At 34.1% G+C, this 11,690-nt stretch overlaps 2 protein-coding genes across 2 annotated transcripts; both read right to left on the bottom strand.

The window, feature by feature from the left end:
- Window positions 1-920: 920 nt before the first annotated feature.
- LOC132172836 (glucan endo-1,3-beta-glucosidase 11-like) lies at window positions 921-1,758 on the bottom strand. Its single transcript, XM_059584402.1, has 2 exons — window positions 1,633-1,758; window positions 921-1,418 (listed from the first exon to the last, which is right to left on the bottom strand). Exons 1-2 carry the CDS (start codon window positions 1,679-1,681, stop codon window positions 1,126-1,128), a joined length of 342 nt encoding a protein of 113 aa, XP_059440385.1. The 5' UTR covers window positions 1,682-1,758; the 3' UTR covers window positions 921-1,125.
- A 4,128-nt stretch (window positions 1,759-5,886) lies between these two features.
- On the bottom strand, window positions 5,887-8,630 carry LOC132170190 (cytochrome P450 71D8-like). The gene is made up of 2 exons (XM_059581081.1): window positions 7,647-8,630; window positions 5,887-6,510 (listed from the first exon to the last, which is right to left on the bottom strand). Exons 1-2 carry the CDS (start codon window positions 8,628-8,630, stop codon window positions 5,887-5,889), a joined length of 1,608 nt encoding a protein of 535 aa, XP_059437064.1.
- Window positions 8,631-11,690: the final 3,060 nt, after the last annotated feature.

Below are 11,690 nucleotides of genomic sequence, written 5' to 3'. Positions count from 1 at the left end.
GCCATCCTCCCCTCACCCCACCCCCAATTTGTAAAATCCAAACTACTATTAGGTTGTGTTGGGTGGCCTTGGGCCTATGTCAACCTAAAGGTTAGCTCAAAAGACGAGACTTTTCCTCACACTTATAAAGTGACCACCAACCCCTTCCACAACCGATGTGGGATAACTCCAACACGTTGGGTATAACTAAATTGGGTCCATCCAACCAACAAAAAGCTTTTTCATTATTTGGACCAATATGAACTAGTGTTTTTTCTCATTCGTTATAATGTGTCTCATTCGTTATAATGACAAGGCATAATTTCACAATTTATTTTGAGTAGGAAAAATAATTATTCCAGAACCATTTGGGGAAACTATCATTAATTTTACCAAGTTTAATTTAAGAATAGTTTTTGGTTTTTGAGAAGTAAACAAAATTTTACAACATTTTATCAAACACTTCCATACGCTTTGTTTGATAAAACTTAAAAATTAAAAAATAAAAACATTAACAAATTAAACAACCAAAAATATAAATCATTTAAAATTACATTCATCTTTATGTTACATTATAATACTTTAAAAAAAAAAATTAAAAAAGCCCTAAAAAGCATTAAGAAAAACGAAAATAATTTCGAGACCATCTTCTTAAATAGTTTTTAGGTTCAAAGCTAATTTAACAATAAGGGCAAGTGTTGGACCATAAAGACTTTAGGTTGTGCTATTGGGATCCGGCTTGCGCCCAAAACTTTAAAAAATAATGCGTTTTAAAGAAATAAAATATAATACATTAAATATTAAAATAATCAATAATTTAAAAAATAAAAATATTAAAAAACTAATAAAAAACTCAAACAAATAAGTTAATCAAGAATGGCGAGCAGGTCTTGGAGTAGAAATTCAGGATGAGAATTGAGAGCTATACACTTTACCAGATCCCGGCGAAAAGCTCCGGCGGATGGTGGGTTCGAGGTCTGCAGAATGGCCAACGAGTGTGCGGTGGTCACGCTCACTTGCTTGTCCAAACCCAGGTTCACAAGCGCAGTGTGCACGTTCCGCATCGCCGGAAGGAGGTTTCCCGTGAGGGCACGGGAACTATCGTTGAAAGTGAGGACTTCGTTGCCGACAAAGATGGCGGTGATTTTAGTCGTGGGGAGAAAGGCCTGGACGTTGGTCTTGACCCAAGCTCGGGCCTTGTCCGGGTCCTTCATCTTCGCCAAGTACTTGTTCCCCAGACCCACTATGAATTTCACGCCGGTGTTGGCAAATGCATGCTTTGAGCACCCGTGGATCTGCGTTGTATAGTTTTACCTTTGTGGCTCCAATTGATTTGACAAGCGGCACTATGTTCTGTGGTAACGGCAGATTGTTGGCTATTTGGCCGTAGTTTACCCCAATTGAAGCCACCATTGCAGGAAACACAACAATGCCTACTACTACAGAGACACCCACATCAGAAAAATGAAAAAGTTAGCAAATTTACCACACCAATTCCCCAAACCAACCCAAAAGATACAAAATTTTTAAGAAACAAGAGACACCCACAAGAGAAGAATGAAAAAAGATAGCAGATTTACAAAACAAATTTCCCAAACCAAACCAAAACTACATAATTTTTGAGAAAAAGGGGATTATGTTCATATTCAGTACCCGAGATGAAAAGCAGTGAAGACCAGTACTGGAATGTAGTCAAATCCATGGTAGTGGGATCCTTCTCTAGCAGGAGATGGAGATGAATGAAAGTCGGTTAATTGGTAGCGAATGAAGTGCTCCAAAAGAGAGATCCACTGACATACCGGCCATGCCACCCCATTTTTGGCCAAGGGCCCTTTGATTTTTTATTTTGATTTTTTTTTTTAAGTTTTTTTAATATTTTTATTCTTAAAATTATTGATTATATTAATATTTAGGAAAAATTTTGCTTACCCTTTTAAACTTTTGCGCTTTTTGCAGACACCCTTCTATCGTTCAAAAATTTTCACTTTAATGTATTCAACTTTTGTTTTCTTTCACTTTGCCAATTCTGTTAATATTTTGTAGTTAAATCAAACAGTAGAATGAATAAAAGTCTTTTATACTTCTAATTTTTTTTAAAAATTTCAAATTTACTTTTATTTATAAATAAAAAATTATTATTATAATTATTATATTAAAAAATAATAATTTAAAAAAAAAATGATAAAAAAGTGACCCACAAGGTTCACTTTGTGACCCGCCGGTGGGTCACGTCACTATATATATATATATATATATATATATATATATAATATGATCCGTGGGTCACAATACGAGTGGGTTAAATCCACCGGTAAACCCACGGGTCTAGGTTTTTTTTTTTTAAAAAAAAAATTAATAAAAAATATGGGTAAGATTGAAATTTCACACTTCGCAGTTAAAATTTCATAGAAAATCCTAACGGAATTGGCAAAGTGGAAGGAAACGAAAGTTGGATATATCAAAGTAAGAGTTTTTGAACAATAAAAAGGTGTCTACAAAAAGTACGAAAGTTTAGAGAAGGTAAGTGAAGTTTTCCCTAATATTTAATGTGTATATATTATTTCTTTAAACTGCAGATTGAGGGAAGCATCATTATTTTTTGTTTGATGTTAGATTAGTGGCTATCGCACGTAAGTCCGATCGGTGCTATTTACCCTTTTTGACAATATGATATTTAATTTGTCCATTAATTAAATTTCAGCCTCACCTTTTTTTTTTTTTTTTGTTTGAAAGGAGAATCTTTGTAATTTTATTGATAATAAGATCTAGAGTATAAAACTCTTACATTATAGAGCATAAAAGCTCTGAAAATACATATATAGCCTAAAGCTATGAGATTATAACGTAATAAATATAATACATATCTTATAATTACGAACTATATATGACCACAATTTTTTCACTAACCTATGTACAACTGCTATTAATGCACAAATCTGCTCTTAGGCAGACTAGATCTAAGACATAGATAGCTATATTTCCCAACCTTTATTTTTTGGCCGTGAAAGAAAATCTCTCACATCGATCTAATCCTCTTCAATCCATAGATCGCTCATGAGGGCATATTTATAAGGAAGAAAACTCTTATTCAAAAACAAAAACAAACAACAGCGGCCGGGTTGAAGGAGACGATACGCACTAAAACCCCACTGATCTCAAGATAAGGACATGATAAGCAGCAGCAGTGGCTGGCGTTGGCGCGTGACGAAGCGAAACCAGTTGAGAAGAGTAGATGTAGGTTTGAAGACCTAAATCTAGAACTCCACCGATCTCAAGGAGGAGATGAGCGGCATAGCACGTTGGAAGATGTCGAAGTTGTTGATTTGGTCGAAAAAACACCTAAAAATAACAAGAAACAAAAAACCAGAAAGGGATGAGGAGGATAGGAGCGGGGAGTAGAGGGGAAGGGGAAGAGGAGAAGGGAGCAGATCTAGTCTTTTATAATTTCAGCCTCACCATTTTAACCCTAGCTAAAATAAATGGTGAGTAAACACTACTCATTATCTTTAGTGAGTACTATTCAGTACTCACTCATTTACCCATCAAATGAATAAAAAATAATATACATTTTCTCTCTCTTTTCATATTCTTTGAAAAAGTACAAAAAAAAATAGTTCGAATCCCCTTCTCCTCTGATGCAGACATGTTAAAAAAAAAGTACAAAAAAATAAAAATAAAAAAATATTTGAAAAAAATATATTTAAATGAAATAGTTAAAATAGTGTGACTGCTAAGTATGTTTTAAAAAAATGGGTATTTAAAATAGAGAAAATATATTTTTTGTTATTTTAGTGAGTAAAACTTGTTAAGGCTGCTAAGAATGCTCTAAGGTTATCGAAGCATCACCATAGTTGCAGCATTGCCATTTTGCTTCAGTTTTTTAATTTTTCATTTTTAAAAAAATATTCTAAATTTGTAATTTTTATAAAACACTTCCTAGATTTTACCAAATCGATTATTAACTTTTACTCTTTTGGAAAACCCAAAATTCAAAGCACTCTCAAAATTTTACCAAACAGAAGCTATATGCTGATAGCGAAAGAAAAGAAACTTGCAGAGGCTTCTATGTCTTCTAACGAATAACCCAAAGAACTCAAACTTTGACAAAACTGAAATAGATTTTTGATTCAAACATGTCCTTAAATAATAGTATAATATAATTGTAGAAATCTGAAAAAGGAAAATTAACCACCTATCCACACACTCATTACACTTCTGACCGTTTATTTCCTTAATACACCTTTGCAAATTGCTATGTCTAGAATGAGTAATGATATAAGAATGACTAAAATCCTCTTAAATGTGACGTGGTAATTTAAATTTTCAATTTTTTAAGAGATAGATTTTTTAGTGAATGTGATATTTCATCAATCACAGTAGAGTGGGCTATGTTAGAAATGATGAGAAACCCTAGACTATAAGACAAGTCTTCAAAGGAAAAAAAAAAAACCCCATGAGAAAGATCTTCAAAATCTAGTTACTCAAAATTAGTGTTCAAGGGAACTCTAAGGTTAATTATAGTACCCGCCTCTTTCTACGTTACCTCCAAGAGAATGCATGGAGCTGGGCAAAATTGATGGATGTATATATATATATATATGAAATACCAATAAAAAACAAAGTTAAATGTGTGGGCAATTGGAAGAGATCTTGCATATTGATCCAGGGTAGCCGGCGTAGTGAATTCGCAATAGCAAACAACTATAGAATCACAACACTTCATAGGCCAAGATTCTATCAAGAAATCAAGGCAAAAGGGATAAAAAATCACTCATTAAGTGTTTCATATTATAAATTGATCAAAATATATCAAATCTCTTCTTACATATTATGTCCTCGTCTGGTTCGAATTTGACCAAAATGCATCACATTGTCATGGCTCAGAGTCTAATGCGGTAAAAGTTTGGTGGTAAGTAGTTCAATTGATTTCAAAGGGAGTTGCTTTGAATGTATCCCTCCTTTTGGGGCATGCAGGAAGGATGATGTCATGCATCAGTATTGATGAAGTCGATATAAATAAGAGAATGCTAATTTTAGGAAAATATTAGGTGTTTTTCTAGTGTTCTTTTGGTGTCTTTTTAATTATGATGTGACTTTAAAAATCACTAATAAATGAAAAGTCAATAATAGTTTAGCTATCGTAACATCTATTCATTTGGTCTCTATTCTCTATGTGGTTGCAATTTGAGCCCTTCATTTTAAAAGAAGAGAAAGAAGAGAGCTAGCGGGTGTGGAAGGCAAAACGCAAGACAAACCTGCTTTGTGTTATTGAAGCCTACGAAATGGAACATATTCAGCATGCAATGCATGGAGCCAAAAGAGAAACAAGTCAAGGCTGAAATGGGGGACCAAAAGAATTGGAAAAAGTAAACAAAAGCTACAAGAGTTAACAAGAGGACAAACGAACATAAAAGGGAAACAAAGCAAATCCTGTCAAGATAAAACGTTATAGGACTGCAAAGAAGAAGCAAAATCGGCCAGCTCTTTGTTACAGAAAATCAAGACAAAGAAGCCAAAGAGGAAGCAAAACTTGTTCTTTCAAATGCTTTTATACTGACAATTTCATTGGAAGTATGTTGTTATGCAAGTTTTATAAAAAAAACCTAAACCCAATGCCTCCAAAATTTCATACAAGATGAAATATGCAAAAGAAACTTGCTCTTATTCAGTAACTTTATGGTTCTTATCGAAGACCCCTTACAAAGCTCTAGGGATAATCAAGGATAATTAGGAAAAATATTACATGCATTGAGAAGAAGGATATGCTCCCTATATTTTTCCTAATTAGAGATTACATAATTATTTAATGGAAATATACTTTATTCTTGCCAACTAACCATACTTCTCACCAAAATAGACTGTCTTTATTCTTCTTGCTAAATGAGCTGGTTAATATCTGATCATGCCTTAAAGGGCAAGTGAAGAACTAAAAGAAGTGGGAATCAAATGCAAGTGGTTTTTCCTTGCAACAACACCACCAAAGGCTTCGGTCATGTCTAGATCCTCTGGTTTCATCTTGTCTGGGAGTTCCCAATCAAACCAGTATAATAGTTGAGCAAGAGGAAGTTCAACATTGGCTATACCAAATAAAATTCCTGGGCACATCCTCCTTCCTGCCCCAAAAGGGATAAATTCAAAGTTAGTCCCTTTATAGTCAATTGAACTACTCTCAAATCTCTCTGGTATAAAACTCTCTGCATCATGCCAATATGCAGGATCTCTTCCAATGGCCCATGCATTTACGAAGACTTGGGTTTTGACAGGTATCTCATATCCATCAATTTCACATGCCTCTCTACATTCTCTTGGCATTAACAAAGGAGAAGGAGGGTGTAACCTTAGAGTTTCTTTGATCACCGACTTCAAGTAACTTAGATTCTGAAGGTCTTTCTCCTGGATTTTTATCTTCCCTTTGAAGGCTTGTCTTATCTCAGCTTGTACCTTCTCCAGCACTCTAGGGTTTCTCATCATTTCTGACATAGCCCATAGTACGGCGGTTGATGAAGTATCAGTTCCACCTGTAAATATGTCCTGGAAAAAAAAAATTAGAATAATGGTTAAATAATTATTTTGGTAAATTTTTATAAGTTCATGGTAGGGCTGTTATTGAGCAAAGCTACCTGTGAGCTTGCTCGGGTTCAGCTCGTGCGTGACTCGGTTATTAAATGAGCCATTTGTAGACACAAAATTAGACTCGATTATTAAATGATACAAATCCATATAAAATTTGACTCGCTCACTTAAATTTTGTGAATATACTCATATAAAAACTCCACTCGCTTAATTAATAAAAACAGTTTGTATGGTAATAATCAATATATATTAAGTATAAACAAATATATTTTAAGAAACATATAAATATATATGAATTATATACATAAAAATATATTTAAAACAAACAATACACATCCATTGTTATCCGTGTAGTTGTTCACTTTAAATTTTAAATGGTGTCCTTGTTGGCAATCAATCATCCATGGGTCATATTATACCAAGCCACTCATCTCAACCAGTCATATTTGAGATTCTTAGCCATTAGATAACTGACACGTAACACTTATGCTGCATAACAAGGGTCCAAGGCAAGCTTCATACTTTCTCACACGGCTAACAATATCTTTTATCTTTTCTTAAGAAAATCTAGAAGGCCACTCTTAGTACACCACGTGGACAAAATCTGATATAAGGGAGACCACTTCGGGAGATGGAATGGAAAGAACTCAAAGAAGTCTTGCGCAAAGTTATCTCTCTCTTTCTTACTTTCTGATTAGCCGACTCGAGCGGAGCGTTTGATAAGGTACTCGGCTCGGCTAATGGACAAGTTTAAGCTCGCACAAGTCTATTTACTTGGCGAACTGAGCCAAGTCAGAATTCCTAAGCTCAGCACGTTTATGGCCCAAGATAAAAGAAAGATTCAATACGAGCCACTTTGTAGGTTATATGAATTCTATTCTAATCTATGACTACTAAAAAAAAAAAAAAAAACCAAAAACCGTAGCCGTCCATCACATAAATTTTCCTGCATCAGTTAATGGAATAGGACACCATTTTGGGATTGTGGTGATTTATCAAGAAGCAGTTATAGCAGAAATTGAAGAAAAATACGATGATGAAAACAGAAGGGATTGATGATCCCAAGGATTAATCGTAGCAGCAGAAATACTCACAAAAATGACGCCCTTGATGTTGTTGGTCGTGATTGGCAACTCCAGTTTATCACTCTGCTGAAGGCCTAAAAGGACGTCAACAAGATCTTCCGTCTTTGCTGATGAAGTACTCATCCGGTTCTCCCTGTGCTCACGGATGATGTTCTTTAGGATCTTGTCCATCTTCGCATGAATCTTCTGTAGCTTAGATTTCGTCCGACTAATCAAATGAACAAATTTATGTGAAGGGTACAAATCAGCCAACTCAAAGCCTCCTGAGTAGGCTACTGTTTTCTTGGTCAATGATAGAAATTCATCTTGGTCTTTGCATTTACTGCCGAATGCTGCTCTACATAAAACAGTTGTGGTGGAAGTGAAAATATGTTCACTGAGGTCGATTACAGATCCTGAAGATGAGTGGATGGAGTCAATGAGATTGTGAACCTCTTCTTCTCTAATAGAAGAGAAGGACTGGACCCTCTTGGCACTTAAGAGTTCCAAAACGCAAACTTTTCTCATCTGTCTCCAGAACTCTCCATATGGAGAAAAGGCAATGTCAGTGCCACCATTGCTTATAATTTTAGGGGCAAGAAGTAGTGGCCTTTGCACAAAGGCAAGGTCATGGGTTTTCATCAGCTCGCTTGCCATCCTGGGGGATGACACAAAAAGCGTAGAAACTTCACCCAATTTTAGGTGCATGAGGGGTCCATGCTTCAAGGCTAGGTCTCTTAAAGCATGGTGTGGTAGTGAATTACCTAGCAAGTTGTGCAAGTTTCCTATAATAGGTAACTTCCATGGCCCTGGAGGCAATTTCTCAACTTTGGATCTTTTCCATAACTTTGACAGCCAGGCCAAAGAGAGGAGAAGAAGGAAAGTGGTGATAGCTAATGAATATTGGAGCGCCATCAAAGAAAGGATAGAAACAAGTGACTGTTCCACAAATTTAAGTTGCAAATTTATAGGGGTGAAACATTTGACTTTTCGTACCACCTCTTCACCTGCCATTGAAATGAGTTATGCAACCACCAAAAAAAAAAAAACAAGAAAAAAGGTGACATTTGGATAATGATAGAGATGTTTTTAGAATAGTAATATGATAGAGAAAACATCTCTATCATAGTAATATTATTTATGTTCAAATGATATTATTTATAGAATAGTGACATTTTGCACGTAAATAGTAATATTATTTACACGAAGACTTTCACGCGTAAATAGTGACGTATAAACAGTAAAACGTCTCTAAATTTAAAAATATTGGCACCTAAAATTTACATTTACAACAATCATCTACTCATAAAAATTATAAAAAATTTTCTCTTTCACTCGCACACATATAAAATATATATTTTTTAAAATAAATAAATCATTTGGGGTGGTTGAGTGTTTGCTGTCATCCTACGCGATTTATTTATTTTAAAAGTCATTAACTTGGATTCCGGTCCTTATAATTAGAGTCTTTTTTTAAAAAATTATTATTCAAACCTCGCTAGTCATTTAACCTTATTATTTTATTTTTTTTAAGTGATGGGTGACTGGTCAGAGCTACTGAAACTGGTCTAAGTTCTCTTTGCGCGTGATAGTGATATTTTTAGGGCAGTGATATATAGTAGCGTCTAGGGGTGTAAATGAGCTAACCTTGAGCAAGCTTTACTTGTCCAAGCTCAGCTCATTTAAGTTTTAGTCGAGCTCGAGCTCGAGCTCGAGCCAAGCTCAGACACGAGCCTAACGATTTTGTTCAAGTTCGGCTCGCGGTTCACTAGCTCGCATATTCAGCGAGCCGAGCCTGTCAAGCCGAGTAGGCTTGACAAACTTAAACTTTTATTTTTCCATCTATAAAATTTAAATTTTAAGCCACAGCTCAAAATGCCAGCTTGCCCAAGCTATTAGCTTAGGCAAGCTCAATTAAGTGAGCCAAAAAGGCTCAACAAGCATTGCGAAGTGTGAAGGTGGGACCCCCTCACAAGCAATGCTCCATGTTAGCCTCTACTTTTGTTTTAATGTTATTCTTCTGTGAGGGGTATGCCCTTTTATAGATAATTGAAGCTGAGATCTTTTGCTTCCTTATCGATGTGGGATAGATGAGCTTCAGTTCTTTCACTTTTTTTACATTCTCATAAATTTTGCTTCACAACCCTCTCTTTCTCTCTCTCTCTCCCTCCTTGGACTGTGGCAATTGTAGTATGCTTTTTTCTTTTACTTATTTCCTCTATTCCATCCATCCCAGGCGTTCCAATCTGCAGCAAATCAAACAAAAGAATATGCGTTGATGTAAGATATATCTCAAATAATATCTAGATATGAATCTGGTTCAAGAAGGAAAATGGGAAGTGTGCAGTATAAATTAATGTGAAAAATAAAATAAAATAAAATTGAGCCTTGGGACTTTTCTTCTTCTTTTTTTCTTGTAGCAAAAATGAATTAATGCGAAAATAATCAAAATGTTTGGTATGAAAAGATTAAAAAAAAAAAAACATTGTTTTATAATGAGAGCCCCCAAGTTTTTTAACCAAACAGAGCGCACAAAGTCTTTTTTTTTTTGTCTCCTCGTGTTATTTGACAAATTAGAGCTTAGAAAAATTTGTCATTCGTCTCATATAAACTAAGAATAATTCTAAAAGTATATTTTATGTCTTTCTTGTTTCCCTTCAAAAACAATTGTATAGAATATATAATTGTAGTTACTTGAGATTATGAAGAATAACAATAAACGTAATAATTATTTTTTAGATCATTATCATTATTTATATGAATATGATCATATGATTTGGTTAGATCATATTAAATTAAATTGTTCTCTAATGGTAATACTCAAACTCCTAATGGTCTAATGATGATACTTCAATTATTACGCATTATCTTGGTTTATATGAATATGATCATATTATCTCATTAAATCATATCATATTAAACTATCATCTAATGGTAATTCTCAAACGCCTACTGATTTAATGATGATACTTCAAATCATATGATCAACCTCCTAATGATCTAACGGTGATACTTCAAGTTATATATGATCAAAACTCTTAGATTCACATGATAATACTTAGACAATGTGACCATACCAATGTACGATATTGATATTATGATTAAGCATATGAATCATTCAAATGATCCAAAGGTTATTGTATCTAAGTAAAACCATTGTTATTTGTTACTTAATTTATAATTAATATAGATATACACAAGGCTCAATTGCGTTTTTTTTTTCTTCTTATGTTTTTTAAATGACAATGTCTAACGCCTTTATGTCACACACACTAATAGTTTACCATCATATTCTATATAGTATTATTTATTTATTTAGTTAATATATTAAAATGTTAATGCTTAACACGAGTCAAGTATAAACAAATGACACAATAACTTGTATCATATGATAAAATGATTAATGATAATATCAAATATTTCTTATTATTTACTCTCTATATATATATATATATATATATAGACACACACACACATATGCATAAATAACAAAAAACAAAAGTATTTGTTACTTATTAAAAAAATATACGAGCTGAGCCTAATAAACGAGACAAGCCTTATACGAGTTTGCTCACGAGCTTAGCCGAGTTGAACCGAACTTGCGTCGTTTAATATTCAAGTTAGGATTTGTATTCACGAAACGCTTTATTTAATATTTGAGTCGAACACAAACCAAACTTATACAAACCGAATCCAAACTCGCTCGCGATCAACTTACTCTCTTAACACCCCTGGTCTCATCCAATATTGGAAAATGCAGTGGTCTAAAACATAGAAAATCAGTCCATGCTTACGAATATATTTAACGGCTTCTGAAGACGTGTTGAATAGTATTCATATCATGTCAAACTGTCAACCACACGATTATGGATCTTTTACTTTTCTTAGAGACTCTTCCATCAGCCGCCTTGAATTTCAAGTCCTTATAAAAAAGCGCCTGTCCTTTCTTCCATTAAAAATGGGGAGTGGTTAAATCTTTTGAAATATGTATGCATCAAAGTTTAGAGAAATAAAACAATACGCAAAGCCCTATTTTCTCAGCACGCGGACACGTGTTTGGATTAGAGACTTCTG

The sequence above is a fragment of the Corylus avellana genome, chromosome ca2 (assembly GCF_901000735.1).
Source record: "Corylus avellana chromosome ca2, CavTom2PMs-1.0".
NCBI classification, from domain to species: Eukaryota; Viridiplantae; Streptophyta; class Magnoliopsida; order Fagales; family Betulaceae; genus Corylus; species Corylus avellana.
The sequence above is the reverse complement of the archived record's forward strand: the minus strand, read 5'-3'. Positions and strand labels throughout refer to the sequence as shown.

Excerpts from the sequence above, each read along its gene's own strand:
- LOC132170190 (XM_059581081.1), bottom strand. The coding sequence starts at position 8,630 with ATGGCAGGTGAAGAGGTGGTACGAAAAGTCAAATGTTTCACCCCTATA. Across the intron at positions 6,511-7,646 it reads ACATCAAGGGCGTCATTTTT|GACATATTTACAGGTGGAAC; the intron begins GTGAGTATTTCT and ends TTTTTTTTCCAG.
- LOC132172836 (XM_059584402.1), bottom strand. The coding sequence starts at position 1,681 with ATGGATTTGACTACATTCCAGTACTGGTCTTCACTGCTTTTCATCTCG. Across the intron at positions 1,419-1,632 it reads TTCACTGCTTTTCATCTCGG|TAGTAGGCATTGTTGTGTTT; the intron begins GTACTGAATATG and ends GTGTCTCTGTAG.